At 43.6% G+C, this 24,286-nt stretch overlaps 1 protein-coding gene and 1 long non-coding RNA gene across 2 annotated transcripts in view; both read right to left on the reverse strand.

Annotated features, from left to right (window-relative positions):
* Positions 1 to 10,866: 10,866 nt before the first annotated feature.
* The window catches only part of LOC308460098, a 146,384-nt gene continuing 132,964 nt past the window's right edge, over positions 10,867 to 24,286 (reverse strand). Inside the window, exon 2 of the long non-coding RNA XR_013978479.1 lies at positions 10,867 to 12,057. This is a non-coding gene — a long non-coding RNA (uncharacterized lncRNA). The remainder of the gene's footprint in view (positions 12,058 to 24,286) is intronic.
* Positions 13,049 to 23,351, reverse strand: CLEC3B (C-type lectin domain family 3 member B). The gene is made up of 3 exons (XM_080976057.1): positions 23,140 to 23,351; positions 17,947 to 18,045; positions 13,049 to 14,119 (listed from the first exon to the last, which is right to left on the reverse strand). Exons 1-3 carry the CDS (start codon positions 23,234 to 23,236, stop codon positions 13,719 to 13,721), a joined length of 597 nt encoding a protein of 198 aa, XP_080832183.1. The 5' UTR covers positions 23,237 to 23,351; the 3' UTR covers positions 13,049 to 13,718.

Genomic DNA, 24,286 nt, shown 5'->3' on the forward strand with positions numbered 1-24,286 from the left:
TGTCTGCACCTGCTTGCTTGTGATTTAAATAACCTTGATGAATCAGACCCCATTCAACATCAACAAAGATTCTGATGAAGGCAAGGAATCACATTCCTTACCAGAGATTTAATGCATGCTTGTTAGGGCAAGCTGCGTGGTCCACCGTGACAATCCTAAAAGGAATAATAAATGAAAGCTGATTTTTAAGTTACTGATGGCTGCTTTTTCTTTTTTTAAAAAAAGAGGTGCCAGTTCTTTTTTCCATCATATGTATCCTCTATTGGCTACTAACTCACAGAATTACATGATTAATGCCCAATTAAGGACTTGAGGCCAGACATAGGATAGCTCATCTTCATTAATAGCTGTGTGAATAATGGCATTAATCATACATTTTTGTACACTTGTGGAAAACGAGCCCGTCTCTCCTCATGCTCATGCCTGAAACTCAGACACTGGAAATCACCACAAAGATTAACTCTGTCGGTGAAGGGGTCCTCCTCCTTCTCCTGCGTGTGAAGGAGCCACCCTGTTGCAACAGTTCAATAAAGATCAGGCTTACGAGCTGCTTTGCTTCTCAATATTCTCTGGTTGGCCTCTGTTATTTTCTCCGACCAATGGAGAACCTGCAAAGGACTCTATTAGGGCACTTGTGTCCCCCATAAGGGAATAAGGGCAGATTTTCATTTATTACACTACATACTAAGGGTGAGTTGTCTTTGGTTTGGCTGGCACGGCCGGTTTACTCCCAAAAATTCACTCTCAGAAGTTCACTCCCCAGTGCCTCCACCAAGTGTCTTTTATGAACAAAAGGGAGCTTTTGTGAGCCAAGGGTTTTAACAAAACCTCAGTGTCTCATTCAAAAGGCTCTCTTACAGACCCCCAGATCCCCCTAGTGCAAGCATGTACAAAGTCTGTTTCGGGGCCCTATTCTGGCCTACCAGTCAGTTTAATCCGGCCCCTGTGGCAGTTTGTTTACTGGGGTAAAATCCTAAAAAAACCCTCAACAACTTCAATCCTAAAGAAAGGTCAACAACAACTTTGGGTGGCCCTTTGGATGGCCCCCACGGCCCTTCACTTCATCAAATCTGGCCCTCTTTGAAAACAGTTTGGACACCACTGCCCTAGTGCCTCAAGAGGACCTTTAAAAAAAAATCAAAATTCTTAAGAAGACATTGCCTGCAGCTTGCAAACTTCAGACTGACTGGAACTGGCTGCAAATTATAACATAGACATTGGAGATTTGTGGGGTCAGGGTGGGATCCTGCCATCCTCCACTCTCCTCTCCCAATTGCCCTTTGTCTCCAGGGCTCGCTCCTGTGAAAACGCCAGGGCCACAGGAATAAGATTCTGTGTTTGTGGGTTCATGGGTGTTTTGAAAGCAAGTGTTCTGTTGCCATCCTCATGCCGCAGATACTACAAACTGCTGGCCTGTTTTCAAAACCAAGCATATTCATAGGACAACCTCCGCTTACTTCTCTGTTCTGTCTGTGGTTGGAACAACAGTGACTCCTTGTGGAAATGCTCAGCAGTTAATAGGATTTTTAGATTTTTCTGCATGCATATTGTGCTGGCTTTCAAGTACAGTGGAACCACGGTTGTCGAACGCTTCGGAAGCCAAACAATTCAGAACCCAAACGCCTACAACCCGAAAGTGAATGCTTCCATTTTCAAACAATTTTTGGAAACCAAACGGCTTCCGAGGCGCATTTTTCATTTTTTCCCATTGACTTTGCAGTCGGCCCATCGAGCCTCTGTTTTTGAACTATTCGGAAACCGAATGGTCTTCCGGAACGGATTAAGTTTGAAAACTGAGGTTCCACTGTATTAACTTTATTAATAGGAGCCGAATCAAAATGTAAGCTGGACCATAAAGAAGGCTGATCGCCGAAGAATGGATGCTTTTGAATTATGGTGCTGGAGGAGACTCTTGAGAGTCCCATGGACTGCAAGAAGATCAAACCTATCCATTCTGAAGGAAATCAGCCCTGAGTGCTCACTGGAAGGACAGATCCTGAAGCTGAGGCTCCAATACTTTGGCCACCTCACGAGAAGAAAAGATTCCCTGGAAAAGACCCTGATGTTGGGAAAGATGGAGGGCACAAGGAGAAGGGGACGACAGAGGATGAGATGGTTGGACAGTGTTCTCGAAGCTACAAACATGAGTTTGACCAAACTGCGGGAGGCAGTGGAAGACAGGAGTGCCTGGCGTGCTCTAGTCCATGGGGTCACGAAGAGTCGGACACGACTGAATGACTAAACAACAACAACAAATCTTTCCCAAATTGGGGGGGGGGCGTGAAGCAGTGACACATGCCCCCCCTGCAGTGGCGATCCCAGTGTTGCCCATTAAAGGGGTTGTGTTGAGAGGAGTCACTGGCCAGACGCTGAAAGATTGTCAGTGCACTCTCCTGTGTTGCGGTGGAATGGGGAGCAGGCTCTCTGCTTAAGCATACGTCTTCCAGAGCCAGCCCAATCCCCAGACAGATTGGTTAACCCTGATGTGCGCCAGATCCCCGGCCGGGGACTGGGAGGGATAAATGCCCAATGCCTAAGCCAAGTTCTTCTTTCATCTGAAAGTTGAATAAAGTTGTGGCCAATTTTAATCCCGTAACACATTGCCACAAGTCATTATTCCACCCAGGTGTCGTCTGGGGTTGGGGGGTCTCCGCCTGGGCACACAAATGGATCACCCTAAATCTTTTGCAGGCCTAAGCAGTATTGAAAGCAGGATTATGTGAGCCTGTGCTTATGGCACAAATGAGCACAAATACAGTGGTGCCTCGCAAGACGAAAAGAATCCGTTCCACGAGTCTCTTCGTCTTGCAGTTTTTTCGTTTTGCGAAGCTAGCCCATTAGCGGCTTAGCGGATTAGCGCTATTAGCGGCTTAGCGGGCTTAGCGAATCAGCTGATAAGCGGCTTAGTGGCTTAGCAGATCAGCTGTTAAGCGGCTTAGCGGATCAGCTGTTAAGCGGCTTAGCGGATCAGCTGTTAAGCGGCTTATTTTTTTTTTTTTTTAAATGATATTTATTAAGATTTTCAAAAATACAGAAAGTAAAGATTAAAGTACATTCAAAGCCTTATTTTCATACATCCACTTTCCGGGACTCCCCCCTTCCCCCACCCCTACCATATTCCCCTTTCATATTGTTGGCTCCACAAGCTCTCAGTTCTAATTAAAACTTAATTTGTTTAGACCATTATTCGAATTTAAAATTTATACACTCCTCATCAATACCCTTAATAGAAGACAAAAGTTCTCTCCCCAGGGCCCACCCCATTTTCATTCCACAATTTCCCTTTTTTTAAAGATAAGGACACCCCACACAATAGAAATATAAGAAATAAGAAATAAAAAGTATAGTAGGTGAAAAAGAGCCAGTTCAGAAAAAAAAGTTGACAAGCCTTTGGATTTTAGTTCTCCCCCCCCCTGTCCCCGGTTTAATTTCCCCCTGACCACCAAACCATGTTATCTGCCTGGAATTCTTAAAATCCATAAATCACCTATTTCCCCCAACTCCTTGCTGGCTTTTTCTTTTTATAGTTATTTTTTAAAACATTTAACTTCAAATCTTTAATAAAACTCCCCCCATTGTTCTTTCCAAGTTGTAGTCCAATTTCCTCTTGTTCCGCTGCTGAAACGTTCTAATTCAGAAGTTTAGTAACTCTGCAGGGATTATTGTTATTCAGGAACAAAAACTTGCGTTCAGTCCCTTCCTTTCTTCAATAGAAAATTCTATTGTCTCCTTTAGCTGAACACCCTGTAGACAAAATATTATTTCCGTTTTGCAGCTTTCCCAGAAGATAACCAGTCCTGTAAAATTCCAATGGTATTTTTCCACTTACGACCATCTTTGTAATGTCCCAAAACTCCTCTAGGGGGATTGTTGTAACTTTGTTTTCTCTAGTCCAAAAGTCCGATTGTTATCCATGTTTTCGCCATTTTGTATCCAAGTTTTAACGGGTTATAGCAAATTGTAACAAATTTAACCAGCAAAGTTCTCATAATAAAATCCTCTCTGCTTTCCGACTTTGACAGCTACTTTGACAGCTGTCAAAATCTCCGACTCTTTTCACCAGGCTCTCTCTTCAATCACCCCGGTTCCCAGGGGGGGGGGGGTCACGTTTCCCTTCTCCCTCAATTCTTCCTCCAGCACAGTTCTTGTAGTTCCCAGCTGTTAAGCGGCTTAGCAGCTTAGGATCAGCTGATAAGCAGCTTAGCGGCTTGGGAAAAAGGGGGGGGGGGGAGGAAAAAAACCCTGCAGGAACTCGCAAGACATTTTCGTCTTGCAAAGCAAGCCCATAGGAAATTTGTTTTGCGAAGCACCTCCAAAACGGAAAACCCTTTCGTCTAGCGGGTTTTCCGTCTTGCGAGGCATTCGTCTTGCGGGGCACCACTGTAATCACGAATGAGCCATGAAAAGTACATTTGGAGAGGGGGCGTACCAGAGCCTTGTGACACTCTTAAAGATGAACAAACTTGACAAAAGGTGATGCAACTCTCTCATCCTTTGGCAAGATCCCAGAACTTTAAATGGATTACCCCAACACACGCAATCGTGGAAAGCTTTTTTGTCCTGTTTCGGTGAGCAGTCGCTGCAAAACATCCACATAACCCAGCACATGCCATGTATTGCTTTAACATGTTTATAAGCAATGATGTTATATCTGGAATGTTTCCTGAAACCTGACATTTAAAAACTGCCTACAAGTTGTAGAATGGGATATGCCTGCCAAGACAAGAGTCGCTTAAGTCACCTCTTTAGCTGTTTGCTCAAATATTAGTCATAACCCAAGGCTATTTGTAATAAGCGTCCGTGGAGAATGGTGTGATCTTCCCAATTTGGCTCCTATGCACCCACAGACTCTCCAAATTGGAGAGTGTCCCAGTCTCTGGGCACAGCACTGGAAGGACAAACTGTTTTTAACACCCACCCCTTTCTTATTCTGATTCAAACTTCACCAAATCTGGTGCAAACACTCTACCAAATCCTGAAGCCTAAGAGAACGCGTCTGTAGAAGAATTAATTTGCAGTCATTCTTCTGCTTAAACAGTTGTGTGTGCATAAAGTAAATCTAGGCCAAAGAACTCCACCCTTTTACAAAACAGAAGATGAGCTGTGAGTTAAATATTTTAACAAAACATAAAAATAACCAGATGTGGAATCTGTGGATGGAGCTTGAAACTTTATACAGTAATGTATTGTTTATTAGCATTTGATAAAACGCAACGATGACAAATAAAGTGTCAATTTGCTCCCTTTTCATGACACCCAAAATCTGCCACCCAAGAGTACTGCCTATGTCTGCCCTAATGGTAGAGGTTTACTTCATATGAAATATACCATAAAGGGCTTAACTGTACAACCGGATGAATGAAAAATGGAATTCAAATGTTATTTAAATGAATGTAACTAGAACTCTTGCTTTTTTAAAAACAACAAAAAACCACAACCCTGCCAATGTATTCTGTAATGCTTCCTGTTCCTTCAAAGCTACATTGTCAAGGAAATAAACAACAATCTGACTTTTAGAAGACATCTGAAGGCAGCTCTGTATCGGGAAGTTTTTAATGTTTGATGTTTTATTATGCTTTTATTTTGCTGAAAGCCTCCCAGAGTGGCTGGGGCAACCCAGTCAGGTACAAGTATTTATTATTATTATTATTATTATTATTATTATTATTATTATTGAAGCATTACTGGCGCTGCAGCAAGTAAACACTGGTGGAATCATGCTGCAAGCAGAAATTCACCCACAAGGTACAGTGGTACCTTGGTTCTCAAACTTAATCTGTTCCGGAAGTCTGTTCCAAAACCAAAGCGTTCCAAAACCAAGGCACGCTTTCCCGTAGACAGTAATGCAAAACAGATTAATCCATTCCAGACTTTTAAAGATAACCCCTAAAACAACAATTTAACATGAATTTTACTGTTTAACGAGACCATTGATCCATAAAATGAAAGCAATAATCAATGTACTGTACTATAAAATAATTAAGACACTATTGTAGATGATAAAAATTGAAATTAACTTTTTTTCTTACCTGCACTATTGATACTCATTGTTTGGACGGGGGGCTTTTATCCATTTCCGCAATCACACAATCAGTAGCTGAACTGGGTTCCACACAGTCGCACAAACAAAGGAACCAAAAAAGTCACACAAACGAAAAAGCAAAATAAATAGCAAAAGCACCCAACTTAATCTGTTCCGGAAGTCCGTTTGACTTCTGAAATGTTCAAAAACCAAAGCGCAGCAGCTTCTGATTGGTGTAGGCGCCCCGGAAACAGTAGCCGACAGCCACATCGGACATTTGGCTTCTGAAAAACGTTCGAAAACCGGAACACTTACTTCCGGGTTTTTGGCATTTGCGTACCAAGGCATTTAAGAACCAAGGTACCACTGTAATAGCAAAACCTTAGTTAGCATCTGACACAGTCCTTTATGTATAAGGGCCCAAGGCTTGACAAGGCTTTAAAACAGGGATGAAGAATTGATGGATGTGGTTTGACTCCAATTCACATCTGCCCAGCCAGCATAACCAATAGCCAGAGATTCTGAGAGCACCATCTGGAGGGCTCTGTATCCCTGATTTAAAGTCTTAAATATGTTATTCCTATCAGGTATTTTAAGTAGCGACGCATGTGCTTAAATTGCTTAACAACAGGGGTTGTTTTCATTGAACAATCTCAAAATGTCACCTGAAGTGAGACTTTAATGCTAACTTAATTGGGTCAAACGAAGCCTCGTTAGCTGATTAAAAGAAATTTATCCGTTTAATATTCCCACTTCATCGTTCTGGAGAGCAGGCGGTGCTTCGCTTTCTTCGAACATCATAAAACCTAATTGGAAACATGCATTCTGTAAGAAATCTTTTAAATGTGCTTCAAATAATGTGTGTGGCTTTGATTTGAGAATGGTCTTGGCAGCAACTGGCTTGCTGCAAATTGAACCACATGCTGAGGAAACCGTTCCTTTCCTGGTGGCCTTCAGTGTGTACAGAGAAGCTGGATCTAATTATTTGATTTGCTTAGAGTTAGATTTATTGGCTGCTTTCCCACCCAAATAGCACCACAAAAGTGGCTTGCAACAAAAGAGTTGAGGCTCCAATCCTGTACCAATCCTGTACCCACTTAACCAGGGAGTAAGGAAGGAGGGAATTTAACAGCCAGGGCCAGCCCTACCATTAGACAGAATGAGGCTACTGCCTCAGGTGGCAGGTTCTGTGGGGTGGCGGTAGAAGTGTTGGAAGGCAGAACTGGATGTGTTGCATGGTCCGTCTTGGGTCCGCTAAGTTAACTTGCTGTCGCAACAACTGTTCAGACCTGGTTTGAACAAAGACATTGGATTCTTATCCCATTATACATGACTAAGCCATTTCTCACCTTCTCACCCCTTGCCTTTTCCTGTAAGACCTATTACAGTCGTTAAGAGTCGTCAGCAGGCTCATCTCAGCTATCTGCCAATCTCCCATTCCCACCACCCTTCTGAGTAATACCCCTCCCCACCTTCTCACTATATAGAAGGATCTGGCAACTTCTGTTTCAGTGTATCTGAAGAAGTGTGCTTGCACACGAAAGCTCATACCAAGAACTAACTTAGTTGGTCTTGAAGATGCTACTGGAAGGATTTTTTTATTTTAACTGCGGCAAGAGTATTGTTAGCCCAGAAATGGAAACCAGAAGAAATTCCGATGAAAGAAGAATGGCAGACGAAATTAATGGACTATGCAGAATTAGACAAAATGACAGGAAGGATTCGAAACCTGCGGGACCGGAGATTTACAGAAGATTGGAAGACGTATATGAATTATTTGAAGAGCAACTGTAATCAGCAAAGTACGCTAGTAGGACTACAAGAAGTTTTGTAAGGAGAAATATACGAAATGTTACACAGTAGAAAAAGATATTGGTTATGAGTTTAAATGTAATAGGGAAGATAAGAAATGCATACTAAGAGATTAGATTGGAAAATTTTCAGACAGGATTGATGGAAGTCAAAAAAATTGAGTAAGATGTAAAAGTATGTTTAATTACTGTTGAAAATGATATCTTAAAAAAATTATATGCAAAAAAAAAAAAAGGTAACTTGCTGTCAACTGGTGTTCAGGAGGAAAATATCCCATCAGCAGTGTTGGTAAGATTCCTGACACCTCCGAGGAAGGCATTTTGTCATTTACCTCAAGCATTAAAAAATATAATGGGCTGTCCTGGTTCACAGTCTGAGCATCACAACTGAGTAAGCCCTATCCCATCGAACCACCAGCTGCACCTTCTAACGGAGGTGGCAAATCAAGCAGGGTCTTATCCAAAGACCTTAGCGAGCAGGCAAGGTCATGCGGAAGAAGGCAGTCCTTTAAATATCCTGGTCCCAAATGAATTAGAGCTTTAAAGATAAAAAACATAATAATAATAATATTTTTTTTATTTCTACCCTGCCCATACTCTGGGCGGCTTTCAACAGAACATTAAAAACAGAATAAAAACACCAATGCTTAAAAACTTCCCTAAACAGGGCTGCCTTCAGATGTCTTCTAACAGTCAAGTAGTTGTTTATTTCCTTGACATCTGAAGGAAGGGCGTTCCACAGGGCGGGTACCACCACCGAGAAGGCCCTCTGCCTGCTTTCCTGTAACCTCATTAACATAGACCTAGGAGCTGTTTTAGGACGGTTACCAGAGCCAGTGCTGAGCAGATGGGATTCATTTGTTTCTGATAATTGCCGCCCTCACAATTTTAAATAAAGCCAGGATTCTAGACATCAAAGCAAATACCACAGAATTCCGGACTGGGCTCAGACATCGCTCACAAAGGACCAGCACTATCCCTCTGTTGTTATGTCTTTTCTTTGCCTGTGTTGCTTTTGGAAATGGAGACAGAAGCTTCTGAGGGGCCGCTCCAGATGTTCTTTTTATGGTGCGTTCCTGATTATTTGCGCTGATAATAGTATTAGTGGGCTTGTATGCAATCTTGCTTTCAGTATTGTTTGCACCTGTTAACGTTTTGGGAAGGACCGACTGCTGTTTCCAGTCGATGCAGGTCCCTGCTGAAATCCTGTAACTTCTTCTTCCATATATGTTCTGGGGGGTTTTTTGTCCCACTTTTGTCATACTATAGCACAAGGGTGCCCTCCCAGATGGCAATAACGTGACAATGTCGGAGGAGCACCACAGAACAATTAATAAAGCTGAACGCTGTGTAGATGGTCTGGTATACAGTGGTACCTCGGTTCTCGAACATCTCCGTTGACAAACGTTTCGGGATGCAAACGCCGAAAACCCAGAGGTAAATGCTTCCTGTATTATTTATGCAAATTGATTTTCTCTGGAGTTAAAGATCTGACCGGGACAAACCTTGTTGCTCAATTTGTATACGGTGTCTGTTTGATAATGTGTGGTTTGCTATGCCTAATAAAGGATCTTGAGTGTTAAATACTTCCGTTTTTGAATGCGCCTCGGAAGTCAAACAGCTTCCGCTGCCTATTTTTCACTTTTCTCAATGGCATTTGCAGCCAGCCCTTTGTGCATTGGTTTTTGAACGTTTTGGAACTCGAACGGTCTTCCAGAATGGATTACGTCTGAGAACCGAGGTACCACTGTAATCCCATAAAGGTAAAGGGACCCCTGACCATTAGGTCCAGTGGTGGCCGACTCTGGGGTTGCTCATCTCTGCGGTGCTCTGCGGTGCTCATCTCGCTTTATTGGCCGAGGGAGCCGGCGTACAGCTTCCGGGTCATGTGGCCAGCATGACTAAGCCGCTTCTGGCGAACCAGAGCAGCACATGGAAACGCCGTTTACCTTCCCGCTGGAGCGGTACCTATTTATCTACTTGCACTTGACGTGCTTTCGAACTGCTAGGTTGGCAGGAGCAGGGACAGAGCAACAGGAGCTCACCCCGTCGCGGGGATTCGAACCGTCGACCTTCTGATCGGCAAGTCCTAGGCTCTGTGGTTTAACCCACAGCGCCACCCGTGTCCCTGTAATCCTATAACGAATGCACTCTTTTTGCACCCATCACATATCTGAAAGGCTGTCGTGGAAGATGGAGCAAGCTTGTTTTCTGCTGCTCCAGGCAGGGGTCAGCAAACTTTTTTCAGCAGGGGGCTGGTCCACTGTCCCTCAGACCTTGTGGGGGGCCGGACTATATTTTTTTTGGGGGGGGGGGAATGAACGAATTCCTATGCCCCACAAATAATCCAGAGATGCATTTTAAATAAAAGCACACATTCTACGCATGTAAAAACACACTGATTCCCAGACCGTCCGCAGCCCGGATTTAGAAGGCGATTGGGCCGGATCTGGCCCCCGGGCCTTAGTTTGTCTACCCATGCTCCAGAGGTTAGGACCCAAACCAGTGTTTCAAATTACAAGGAGATTCTAACTAAGCACTAGGAGGGACTTTCTGACAGTAAGAGCTGGTCATCAGACTGCCTTGGAAGGTGATGGACTCTCCTTCATTGGAGAGAAATGCAAAACAGAAAGAGAAAAGGGTGTTCGCAAGAGTAAGTTGCTGGGAAAATATTATGACCAATTACTGAAGCATAGTTGCTGCTAATGAGATGCTCCCCATCACAGACCTCCAAGTAGTTTAATACAAGCACAAATGCTCTCAGGTTTTTCCATGCACTTTTAAATTTCAGAACTCAGCCCATTAATAAAATGGGGAAAAAAGTTATGAAAATAGCAAATCTTCAAGTATGTTTATTTGAAATCCAGGCCAGCCTTGAGTTTTTGGAGTCAAAGAGGTTGATGGTAAAACAATATTTTACAGCCCATATTTTTAGGGTGTATTGAAGTGAAGTGGAATGTTTTCCACAGTTCGCTGGGTGGAAATTTCTTTGGTGGTTGTTCAGATGGGGCTCATATACTTTGTCACCAAATATTTTTCTTGCACAATTCTAAATGTGCTTTAATTTGCTCCCAGAGTTGTCGTCATCACTATGGTACAAGTTACTAGAGAGAGGGCCTTTGCCAAGTTACATAACTGACATATGTAAGCACAAATTTTCAGCGACAGATTCATGAACAGCGATTTATAAATCAATGACTTTTGACACAACAGATTCTGTGATGTATAGATAGACAGCTCATACATTTAAAAAACACCAATTTGCTGAAATAGGTCCAGATTTTGTGAAATCCCAATATGTAAAAGAAAATTAAGCAAATTTGACCATATTTGTGCATATATTTTTTTGCATGCACGTTTTGTAAATTCATGACCTAGACTCTCTTTCTTCCTCCTTACCGGTGACCCCAATCTAAGTTACACTGACATCCAGCTGGAACCAATGGAAAATTACTGTATTTTTTGCTCTATAAGACTCACTTTTTCCCTCCTAAAAAGTAAGGGGAAATGTGTGCGTGTCTTATGGAGCGAATGCAGGCTGCGCGGCTATCCCAGAACCCAGAACAGCAAGAGGGATTGCTGCTTTCACTGTGCAGCAATCCCTCTTGCTGTTCTGGCTTCTGAGATTCAGAGTAATTTTTTTTATTGTTTTCCTCCTCCAAAAACTAGTTGCATCTTGTGGTCTGGTGCGTCTTATAGAGCGAAAAATACGGTATTTAATTCAGGGGTTGCCAGTCTGGTGCCCAGAGGCACCATGGCATCTGCGAGTGCTTTCAGTGGTGCCCTTGAACAGGTGCCTCAGACTTAGCTTTCATTTTTTTTGAAAAAAGTCTCTAGAAATAAAATTATGGGGTGAACTGTGCAGGTACCTTCTCAAAGTGTTTTCTGTGAAATGAATTGGTGTGGATACTTGGCTATCTTCTCCTGTTGCTTTCAGACAGCTGCAGCTGATACACTGTGCCACAATCAGGACCAGCCGGGCACAGCTGACTTGTCAAGCCTAAGCTTAAGCTTGCTGGAGGCATCTCTCTCATTTTCATAACAGCCATTTTGTGATGGGTGCCCCCAGAACTCTGTCAAAATATGTGAATAGTGTCTAGGATGCTGTCAGAAAGTAAAATGGAAAAGGGTTGTTACCTAAATGTGAAAGCAAGCTTAGTGGGTTTAAATCAGGGTTTTCAACTTTTTCGGGTCCATGGCTACTTTGACCAGCTACAGTGGTACCTCGGGTTACAGACACTTCAGGTTACAGACGCTTCAGGTTACAGACTCCGCTAACCCAAAAATAGTACCTTGGGTTAAGAACTTTGCTTCAGGATGAGAACAGAAATCGTGATCTGGCGGCGCAGCGGGAGGGCCCATTAGCTAAAGTGGTACCTCAGGTTAAGAACGTTTCAGGTTAAGAACGGACCTCCAGAATGAATTCAGTTCTTAACCAGAGGTACCACTGTACATTCTTCCTGCAGCACCCCTTTAGGGCTCAGGAGCCCAGCTATGTCACCCCTTGCCTGCAGAGCTGGCAGTCTCACACCCTTTTTCGAACACCCTCCCTTGTGGAGTGTTCCCTCAGCCTCCTCTCTTCTCCCCTCTCCTTGGGAGTCCCCTGGTCTCTGAGCTGCCCCCCCCCCGCCCCAAAGAGACGGGCCTCCTCACACTGCCCCACAGGGGCCTGGGAAGCACCCCCTGGCCAGACCCAGAGGCACCATTCGCCTGGGGAGCTTGTAGCCAGGGCTGCTGCAACAAACAGCTGTGCAAGCCTTTGGGAGGCAGAGATGCAAGAGGGCATCAGAGGGAGGGACGTTTTTAATGATTAATACTTTATTATGTTTTTATATGTGTTGGAAGCCACCCAGCTAGATGGGCAGGGTACAAATATACTACTACAGTGGTACCTCGGGTTACATACGCTTCAGGTTACAGACTCTGCTAACCTAGAAATAGTACCTCGGGTTAAGAACTTTGCTTCCGGATGAGAACAGAAATTGTGCGGCGGCAGCGGGAGGCCCCATTAGCTAAAGTGATGCTTCAGTTTCAGGTTAAGAACAGACCTCCGGAATGAATTAAGTACTTAACCTGAGGTACCGCTGTACAACTAATACCTTTTGAAATTCCTTCCTTATATTTTCAGCCAATTGTACCCAGAAGGAAGTTACTGTAGCTTGGAGATAGAGAGAGAGAGAACACACTTTGCCCCATCAACATATGCAAGATGTCCTTTTTTTAAATAAAAAATTATCTTTATTTTTCTGCACAACAGAGTGAAAGCTCTCGATAGCACCGCCCCTCCCTTCCTCTTTACACCAGCATTGTCCGGTATTATAACTTAGGCTGAGACAACTCTACCGAACTCTTATTTCGGTGGAACAAAAGGTGTGCGATGGATTTATTTGGGTTAATTTGGCCATAAGGAGCTGTAACGTTTAATGAAAGGCAGCTGTGCTAAAGCACTTTCGGTTTGGCGTCCCCCCAAAGATGATAATAAGGACAATTCTGAAAAAACTGCTTTAATTTGGTGCAATCAGCAGGAAGGAAAAAGGGTCGGCAGGAAGAGTACATGCAACAAACAACTAATGAGTCTTAAGGATCATATTATTTTGGCAAAGTTGAAACGCCGCTCGACTAATGAAGTCATCCTATTAGGCTTTGGATGTAAAAAATATAGATATCTATAACTCATGCCTCAGTGAGAAAAACGTAGCTGCTACTGAGCGGAATGTAGTTTTTAGCCGATTAAAATGTAGCACAGATGTAACTCGTTCTGCCAAGCCATGTTTATCTGCCAAGAGTATATGAGGGTATGTATGAGTTGCATATTTTTGCGCAGCTCTGCTCCTGGGGCCAAGTGGAACGCCTTGACCTCCTTGTCCACAGCGGGAGTCCCACCGTTAAACTATCATGAACTGGCACACATATGGCAACTTATCTCTGCACCTCTTGTCAAACCACTTGCCAGTGGCGACCCCCGACAACGTGGCACAGTTTTCCAGTTTCCCACCATCAGGCTGAGTGGTGATCTCTGTTTCCCAGTTCTTGAAGCCGATGCTGGTACTTGTCATGTCAACCCATCTCCCTTCGGCGGCCATGTCGTTGATGCCGAGCCAGATTTCCGACTGGGCCCCGATGCTCTTCCTCATGTAGTCGTACAGAGCGTCGTTTTCGTCTCCCGTCTGAGGGGTGCTGAGGGTGCCGCCTTGAGAGATGCAATCTTCGCTGGCTTCGTGATAGGTCTTGGCGTTGGGGAAAGCCAGGAAACACTTCAGGTTGACCTTGGTGCCTTTCAGACAAACTAGCGAGAGACAAAAAGGGGAGGAGGTGGTGCGGGGAGACAGTGGAGTCAGAAAAGGAACTATGTGCTTTGGAGTGCAATACAGTGGTACCTTGGTTCCTGAATGGCTTAGCTTCCGAACAAATCAGCTCCCAAACCCGGAAGTAAGTGTTCCAGTTTGCAAATGTTTTTTGGAAGCCAAACGTCTCTTTCGGCTGTCGCCGTTGTTTCCAGGGCCAATCAGCTAACCAGAGGCCGTCAAATCCCCCCGGTTTACTATCCATAGTACTGTACTGCAAGACTCCCATAAAAGTGCCTGGCTTAAAACCGTCTATCAAAAACTTTACTCTTGTGGCCTATCCCCGCAACACCTACTCACTATGGGCCCCACTAAAGCAAACAATCTAATTGGTCAACGTCTAAAAGATATTGAGCATCAGAATAACCTGGCCACTGTAAGGAAATTCTGCCCTTGGTATGTTCAGTTTCCACCTCTCCACTTTGATTCTCTGGCTCCATATCTGCACAAACTTATTATCCCAAAATAGAGAAGTGCTTTTACACTTGCAAGACTGGATGTTTGGCCATCTGCAGTACTTGAGGGTCGATTCCAAAAGATCCTGCCTGAGAAACGTCTTTGTCCCTGTGGAGATGGCAGCACTGAAACAGCGGCACACGTCCTCCTGTCCTGTACTCTCTACAAAGACCTGAGGAACGAGATCGTCACCCCACTCATACTAACCATCCCAGGGCGCTCAACCACTGCCACAATGTCTTTTCTTCTATCACATCAAAATGAGCAGATAACAGCAAAGGTTGCTAGGTTCATAGCAGGGGCAAGGGCCACTAATGACTGCTGATTCAGGACTTTAAATTGTGCTTTTATATCAAATTTCCTTTTCTGTGTACACTGTAATGTTTTAATGTTGCTATGGCCATTGGCTAATGTGAATAAAGTTTTATCTCTCTCTCTCTCAACCAGAAGCCACACCTTGGCTTGCAAACGTTTCAGAAGTCGGACGGACTTCCAGAACAGATTGAGTTCGCAAACCAAGGTACCATTGTACTAGCTCTGTTCAGTGTATCTGCAAGGAAAGCATTTCTTACTCTTTCCATTTGAGCAGGGTTTCCCAAAAACTTGGGTCTCCAGCTGTTTTTGAACTACAATTCCCATCATCCCAGTCTTGCTAGCTAGGGATGATGGTAGTTGTAGTCCAAAAACAACCAAATTTGAGAAACACTGCATTAGACTTAAGAAAGGATGCTGAGAGCAGTGGCGGACCTACATTTTTGGGGGGTGGAGCCCTGAAGCTTGAACTGTTATGTGGGCCTCTTCGCAACCAGCGATGAGGTCCGGGCAACCGCTGTCATCTTCTTCAACGGGATTGTTCCACAACAGATCACTAAATCTTTATGACATCTGTGCTACTGACTCTCAAACTTTGGGATTGTTGATGTTATGTACTGAAGTTCTCACCCTGGGCCAGCAGGGGGATACTGTAGATAGTTATGCAAATAAGGGATCGAAAGTGACGTTCAGTGATTGGATAGTTTTAGAAAATTGTTACAGTTACGTTGTACTGGAGCTCTATATAAGCAGGCTGGCTGAACCCTTCAGTTCAGTTCTGTTCTGGCCTGTGAATAAACAAGAGCTGTTTGAAGAATCGCTCTGTTGTCTGATATGTTCACCCACAACTTAACAGTTGACAACGAAAAAGTAATCATTTTGAGTCATGCGACTCAAATTGGGTCTACTAGACCTTAAAATTTTAAGCAATGTCTGGGACCCCTCTAGAATTAGGGGCTTACAACTCATTAGTTTCAAAGTAGATCTGCCCCTGGATGAGAGTCTTGGAATCACATCTGTCCTTGTGAATGGTAGTCAGTGCTGGTTAGCTCTCCACGTTTTGGGGAGGCCTTGGAGAAGAGTCCTTCAGCGGGCCACCTTTTCTGAATGGGTCCTTCTCCTCCACACTGCTGCTACTGCCCTATTCCTTTGGACCTAAACCACACAACCAGGCAGAGAGAGAAGATGAGGTGCCTCAAAGGTTGCGCCTCCTTGGTCCTCTCATTCCTCAGTCACTCAGTATGGAGAGGAACAGGAATCAACATGAATGTGGCGGAGCCAGAGGGATTTAGGGACCGGCCATGGTCCATCTGAAGAGGTGCAGTCCTCAGCATGTGCCATATGATGTTAGTGACCCCTGCTGCAGTACAGAGGGGGTGAAAACATTAATAATAATAATAATAATAATAATAATAATACAGTGGTACCTCGGGTTACATACATACGCTTCAGGTTACATACACTTCAGGTTACAGACTCCACTAACCCAGAAATAATGCCTCGGGTTAAGAACTTTGCTTCAGGATGAGAACAGAAATCATGCTTTGGTGGCGCGGCAGCAGCAGGAGGCCCCATTAGCTGAAGTAGTGCTTCAGGCTAAGAACAGTTTTAGGTTAAGTACAGACCTCCGGAACGAATTAAGTACTTAACCTGAAGTACCACTGTAATAATAATAATAATAATAATAATAATAATAATAATAATTTATTACTTATACCCCGCCCATCTGGCTGGGCCTCCCCAACCACTCTGGGCGGCTTCCAACAGGATATTAAACACAGAATAAAACTTCAAACATTAAAAACTTCACTAAACAGGGCTGCCTTCAGATGTCTTCTGAAAGTCAGATAGTTGTTTATTTCCTTGACATCTGGAGGGAGGCCGTTCCACAGGACGGGTGCCACTACCGAGAAGGCCCTCTGTCTGGTTCTCTGTAGCTTCACTTCTCACAGTGAGGGAACTGCCAGAAGGCCCTCAGAGCTGGATCTCAGTGTCCGGCCTGAACGATGGAGGTGGTGACACTCCCTCAGGTATACTGGGCTGTGGCCATTTTGGGTTTTAAAGATCAGCACCAACACTTAGAATTGTGCTCGGAAACGTACTGGGAGCCAATGAAGGTCTTTCAGGACCGGTGTTATATGGTCTCAGCGGCCACTCTCAGTCACCAGTCTAGCTGCCACATTCTGGATTAGTTGTAGTTTTCGGGTCACCTTCAAAGGTAGCCCCACATAGAGCGCATTGCAGTAGTCCAAGCGGGAGATAACTAGAGCATGCACCACTCTGGCAAGACAGTCCGCAGGCAGGTAGGGTCTCGACCTGCGTACCAGGTGGAGCAGGTAAACAGCTGCCCTGGGACAATGTGAATCATTTGAGCCTGCTCCCTGGTCAACAAAGAAAGGAGGACACAGCATATCACACATGTTTAGAGCACTAATTGAGAGGAAATGTAATGCAAGCTGCAAAATTGCCTTCAGCTGTTTGCATATGTCACTTTGAACAATACTGTTCACTTCACTCCTAGAGCGAGGATAACAACATTAAGCATTTGTCGACAAAAGCTCTTGTGCTTTTTCTGCGCTTGCAAGCTGGTTTCGGAGCTTGGATGCCTGACCCGCAGAGGCTGACATTAGGGAAGTGGACAGACAGAGTCTTTTAAAATGCGGGAGTGATTTTGTTTTCTAACCACTCTCCCTTTCCATCTCTGCAACCAGGCAGGGTGTGAGAATGCAGCAACAGAACAAATCAGTACATCTGAGCTTTAGCACAATGGGAAACTAGTTAGTGCAAACTATGGTGCTTCGTATTGTAGTTTAAAATCCAGATTTATTGATCCCAAACAACCTATGGTTACTGAACAGTTAATGTTAATGTACTGGAAATACAAATAAACCACATTTTAGCTAACACATCACGGCTTAATGTTATGTCATAAATAGCCTTATTTCACAAAGTGAGGCCATTTTGTGGCGTATGAAAAATTATAGGCCATTGGGTTTTGTACCTGTTTGAAGTGCTTGCTTTTCCTTTAGCAGAGCCACCTCCTGGGAGATATTCTCTAACTGCTCCTTCAGGTCTTCAAACATTTTGAGGCTCACAACATCTGCAGAGCAAATGAAGAGATTGATGATCATGTCTGCCTACACAGAATGAATGCAATCATATTTATGAATGGAACCAGAACTTCCTCCCTCATCCCTCATTGGCAATATAACAAAGAGTACAATGAACAAAGAAGAAAGCAGCGTATTATGCAGCGTTTGTTATAGAGAGAGTTCGCAATAGATGGAATCAGTAATTCGTAACAGGTCCATGCAGTAAAATGTCCCACCTTTGCTGTGTATCACTTCCATGGAAGTTGGTTAGAAACTGGTATTCCTAGCAACTTTTCAACATTCCCTACTCTTTCTTTCCTTTCCAACTACTTTATATGCTTTGCCTCTTTTATATCAATATGCTTTATATTTGTGGCACAATGCCCTCATCTTAATATGTTCTGTTTGAATTATGTGGGTAGCGCTGTGGTCTAAACCACTGAGCCTCTTGGGCTTGTGGATCAGAAGGTTGGTGCTCGAGTCCCCGCGATAGGATGAGCTCCTGTTGCTCTGTCCCAGCTCCTGCCAACCTAGCAGTCTGAAAGCACACCAGTGCAAGTAGATAAATAGGTAACACTGTGGCAGGAAGGTAAACGGCATTTCCGTGTGCTCTGGCTTCTGCCATGATGTTCTGTTGCGCAGAAGCAATTTAGTCATGCTGGCCACATGACCCGGAAAGCTGTCTGTGGACAAACACCAGCTCCCTTGGCCTGAAAGTGAGATTAGCGCCACAACCCCATAGCCACCTTTGACTGGACTTAACCGTCCAGGGGTCCTTTACCCTTTTTTACCTTCAATAACGCTATATTAAGGGACACGGGTGGCGCTGTGGTCTAAACCACTGAGCCTAGGGCTTGCCGATCAAAAGGTTGGTGTTTCGAATCCCCGCGATGGGGTGAGCTCCTGTTGTTCGGTCCCAGCTCCTGCCCACCTAGCAGTTCAAAAGCACGTCAAAGTGCAAGTAGATAAATAGGTATCACTCCAGCGGGAAGGTAAATGGCATTTCCGTGCGCTGCTCTGGTTTCGCCAGAAGCGGCTTAGTCCTGCTGGCCACATGACCCGGAAGCTGTATGCCGGCTCCCTCAGTCAATAAAGCGAGATGAGCGCCGCAACCCCAGAGTCGTCCGCGACTGGACCTAATGTTCAGGGTACGTTTACCTAATGCTACATTATGTTTTGTTGTTGTTGGCATTTGTCTGTGCCTCCAGGGGTGAAATCAAACTTCTGGAGAATTACAGCACCTGCTTTGGAGGCAGAGACCAGAAATTTGTAACTGCTGCCTCCTGCGTAGTTTCTACTGCATTATCAGCACTGAAGTGACCTTCCTGGGGTGCAAGCCTGGGCAGTGTGTTTGGAGATCCCGGGCTGTCCAGATAATCAGACCTCTTGGTCTCAATGATGTGGACTAAAGGAAAGCAGAGGACTGATACATTTGGCACCAGCTTGGCTGCAGGAGTTGTCCAAGGGAGGCATAGAAGATGCCATCCAACTATCTTAGGGACTCCACTTCAGAATTGTGTAGGGTTTACTCCTTCGCCTTTTCTTCTCTCGAAGATTTCCCATAAGGCAGTGGGTATGTTTTGTTCAATTAAGTACAGTGGTACCTCGGTTTTCGAATGTAATCTGTTCTGGAAGTCCATTCAAGTTCCGAATCATTCGAAAACTGAAAGCGGAAGCCTCAATACGGAAAACTCAAAATGGAAACCGTGTTTCCTGTTCGACTTCCGAGTCGCATTCGAAAACTGAGGCACTTGCTTCCAAGTTTTCGGCGTTCCAAGTTTCGAAATGTTCAACGATGGAGGCATTTGAAAACTGAGGTACCACTGTGTTCTACATCATGGTTCCTGCAAGACAACTGACCATTACAAATAAATAAGGCCTGTGTAAAACAGTGGTCAGGAACTTTTAGGGTAACCAGCCCCATATAACCAGCATGATTGATTCTAATTAACACATGAAGGGGTTAATGCCATAGAGTAAGCTGACCTGCCAGGCTTAGCCTAGGTCACTTCCCCTCACCTCAGAAGGAAATGGGCAACCAAACCTTTTTTTGTACTCAGTCTACATGTGGATTTGGTGTGTGAGGAGGTCTGAGCTGGTTGCTTCAGCTCAGCCGCATGGCTTTAACCAGCCTCTCTTGTTTCAGGCAAGAACGGAATATGAAACTAGTGTTTTTGTATACCTGTAGTTTAGGAACTTCTGCTATTTTGTAACCAAGCAACATTTTATTGCCTGTGTGTCTTTTCTGACTGCTGTATGGAAAAACACATGAATCTGAGCTTTGAGGAGTCTTGTAAGTAAAGCATTTTATGGCTTACTAAATGTGAAGTCTATCTGTGTGCTAGGGAAGTGGGATACTTTGGAAAGAACCATTAAAAGGGACAATTTTGGGGTTCACTGGAAATGCAGGTTTTACAGCCTATATTTCCATGCCTTCCTTTGCTGCATGTATTGCAATGTTAAATTTCTTCAGGAGTTCTTCTCACCAAAGACTATGTGCTCCAAACTTGGGTCTTGGATTCCAGGATTCCAACAGAACTTTCCAAGTTGGCCTCAGCCTTTTAAAATTATTTCTACACTGCCTTTTGGCTCTTAAAAAAAAGGTTGCCTGAGGCAGTTTGTGCATGTGTGAACAACATCTGAATCCATGCAATATAAGAGCATGTGGAGAAATGTTGCTGTGGCAGGATGTTCCACAGACCCTGAAATATAAAAACAAAAGAAGCCCAAATATCTAAATGTGGTTATAAAAAGTACTGGGGGAACAGTTTCTGTATATGGTTCACATGGAACCTAAAATTTCCTCAAACTTGATAACCTTATTTTTATAATCATAGGCATCTATCAAATGTCAATTATCGCCTGTTAAAAAGCAAGAATTACAAGTGGGTCTTAAAAATAGAAAAGCAAAGAATGAGATGTGGATGCTTTAAGTCATTGCTCAATTAACTTTAATGGGTTCCACTAATTTTAAATTTGTCATTATTAGTTTGGCTCCTCTTATCAAAACACATTTTTATCACATTATTATTATTATTATTATTATTATTATTATTATTATTTCTGTTGGGAGGCACCCAGAGTGGCTGGGGAAACCCAGCCAGATGGATGAGGTATTAATAATAATAATAATAATAATAATAATAATAATAATAATAAATGTCTACATTGCGGTGCCATAGCCTAGCCATCATTCATCGCAATATTATCTGTTTTAAATCACACCCTGCTTGTCCCCAGTATGTGTGCAACTGTTCTAGCTACCAGCCTTAGGTGCAGCAATAAAACTGCTAGCACATTTGCAAAGCTAAGCAGGGTCTGGTCTGGTTTCAAATTGGATGGGAGACCGGGTGCTGAGATTCCTGCATTGCAGGGGGTTGGACTAGATGACCCTTGGGGACCCATTCCGACTCTACCATTCTATGATTGCGACATGATCCTCGCTCTTCTTTCTTGTGGTTCTTCATTTTTAACCTGGACTTGGATCAGACAGCTTTTCAAAATAGACGACTACTCTCTGCAAAGCAGGTCACATGCCCCCTCTAGTTAGTAATGCGATTTGCACATATTGTGCATGAGCTTATTTAAACACACATTGGTTGTGATCTGAAGGCTCTGCCACAAAACCAGGAAAAAAAAAATCTGCCTTGATCTCTTCCAGCCTGCCATGCAATACTGCAAAACCCAATTTAGATTACTGTCATATACAGTCATACCTGGAAGGTATGGGGCAACTCAGTTAGATGGGCAGGGTACAATTATTATTATTATTATTATTATTATTATTATTATTATTATTATTTTCAGTGGTTCCCAACTAGTGGTCCCGAGGACCCCAGGGGGTCTGCAAAACCCATTCACATAACAAAGAGCACCATAGATATATTGAAATTTTCAAAAGTAGGGGGCCCGTGGCTTGGCTTTTGAAAAAACAGGGGGTCTGTCAAAAAAGGTTATTTATTTATGCCACTACTGCAGCCCGTGTTCTGTTAGCCCCAAAATGAACATCGAGCGAAGTCCCAACTAAAAAGAATGACAACTTAAACTGATGGAATACGCTACAGCTTGCAGATTTAACATAAGAATAAGAGAACAAGAAGAACATATGTTCAAAGAAGACTGGAAATGTTTACTGAATATATGGGTGAAACGCTGGTAGCATTAAGATAAATTCAACGGTGTAAATAAGTTTTGATGGATGTAACAACGGATTACCGAATGGTTTAGTTCATGTTCTACATGTATGGTATGCAAAATGAACTATGGAAAGAGAAGGAGGGAAGTCATTGATTTAAGGTGGTTTAAATGAATATTTTGAAATGTGAATTAGAAATATTTAATAAAAATTATAGTAAAAAAAAAGAAAATAAAAACAGGGGGTCTGCAGTACTTAGCTAATTGGAAACCGCTGGGCTAGATAGCGTGGATAAGGGAAAAGGGGTGATAATAAGTGTTACTGTTTCTTGACCTTTTAATAAACCCTGTTTGGAGAGTCATTTCAACACAGGAAAGGATGAAATAGACAGCAGGGCACAGATGACACCCATTTACACATGCAGCTTTTGCTAAACTATACAAACTCAGTGGGAGAAACACCGCTGAATGCTTGTGTGTGTGTGTGTGTGTGTGTGTGTCTATCTATCTATATCTATCTATATCTATCTATCTATCTATCTATCTATCTATCTATCTATCATCTATCTATCATCTATCTGTCTGTCTGTCTGTGTGTCTGTCTGTCTGTCTATCTATCTCTATCTATCTATCTATCATCTATCTATCTATCTATCTATCATCTATCTATCTATCTATCATCTATCTATCTATCATCTATCTATCTATCATCTATCTATCTATCTATCTATCTATCTATCTATCTATCTATCTATCTTCTATCTCTATCTATCTCTATCTATCTATCTATCTATCTATCTGTCATCTATCTATCTATCTATCTATCTATCTATCTATCTATCTATCGTCTGTCTATCTGTCTATCTATCTATCTATCTATCTATCTATCTATCTATCTATCATCTATCATCTATCTATCTATCTATCTATCTGGGGAGCGATTGGGAAATTCCTTCTGGTTCTCTTACCTTTCTCTGGCTTCTTCTTGGGTCTGATGTTCTGCTGAGTTGTCAATTGTACCACAGAAAAGAGGCACACCAGAAGGCAAACACCTCGGAGCTCCATCGCTGTCCGGCTGCTGTTCTCAAAGGGAGTGGAGGAGCTGAAGTGAATTTGAGCTGCCCTGAGTCGAGCTTCTTAACATGGGCTTTAACCAAAAATGTCTGGCCAAGAAATACGTTCCAGATTATTCGGTAAGCAACGCAGTGACTGGAGCTTATTTTTACAGATTGTTGGGAGAGATCCAGTATCCTAAGAGCTTTCGGACTCTCCCATAATCACAGAGGGGAGTAGAATGGGATGGGTCTTTTTTAAGGTCTTGTACAAACTTGCAGATGAAATAAGAATGAAAATGTTCATTTTCAATGGATTTATTCGGGCTCCGAAAGTGTGCGGCCAACTTTTTTCCGGAATGAGTCTGTGCCTAACAGCCAAGGTTGCCAACTTTTGAGTCTGCCATGCTGCTGGTTTTCAGTAACCAACTTCGATGATTTTTCAAAGAGGATTGGACAAATTCATGGAGGGCAAAGCTATCAGTGGCTACTAGTCATGATGGCTATGCCCTGCCTCCATGGTCTAAGGCAGTAATGTTTCTAGATATTAGGAGGTCTCAGGTCTTGCTTCCCAAAGGCATCTTTTTGGCCACTGTGAGAACAAAGATGCTGGACTAGATGGGCCATTGGCCCAATCTAGCAAACTCTTCTTACATTCTTAAAAGGTAAAGGGACCCCTGACCATTAGGTCCAGTCATGGCCAACTCTGGGGTTGCGGCGCTCATCTCGCTTTATTGGCCGAGGGATCTGGCATACAGCTTCCAGGTGATGTGGCCAGCATGACTAAGCCACTTCTGGCGAACCAGAGCAGCGCACGGAAACGCCGTTTACCTTCCCGTTGGAGCGGAACCTATTTATCTACTTGCACTTGGACGTGCTTTTGAACTGCTAGGTTGGCAGGAGCAGGGACCGAGCAACGGGAGCTCACCCCGTCGTGGGGATTCGAACCGCCGACCTTCTGATCGGCAAGTCCTAGGCTCTGTGGTTTAACCCACAGCGCCACCCGTGTCCCTTCTTACATTCTTAGGTGCTTTTAATATCACCCGGGCTATACGGAAATTCA

Source organism: Podarcis pityusensis (genome assembly GCF_964106645.2).
Source record: "Podarcis pityusensis genome assembly, chromosome: 12".
Lineage (NCBI taxonomy): Eukaryota > Metazoa > Chordata > Lepidosauria > Squamata > Lacertidae > Podarcis > Podarcis pityusensis.

What these genes read in the sequence shown, in the direction of transcription:
- CLEC3B (XM_080976057.1), bottom strand. Translation starts at nt 23,236, where the DNA reads ATGGAGCTCCGAGGTGTTTGCCTTCTGGTGTGCCTCTTTTCTGTGGTA. An exon ending in CAAGAAGAAGCCAGAGAAAG is followed by an intron (nt 18,046 to 23,139) that starts GTAAGAGAACCA and finishes TTTGCTCTGCAG; the next exon opens with ATGTTGTGAGCCTCAAAATG. An exon ending in AAAGCAAGCACTTCAAACAG is followed by an intron (nt 14,120 to 17,946) that starts GTACAAAACCCA and finishes GTCTCTCGCTAG; the next exon opens with TTTGTCTGAAAGGCACCAAG.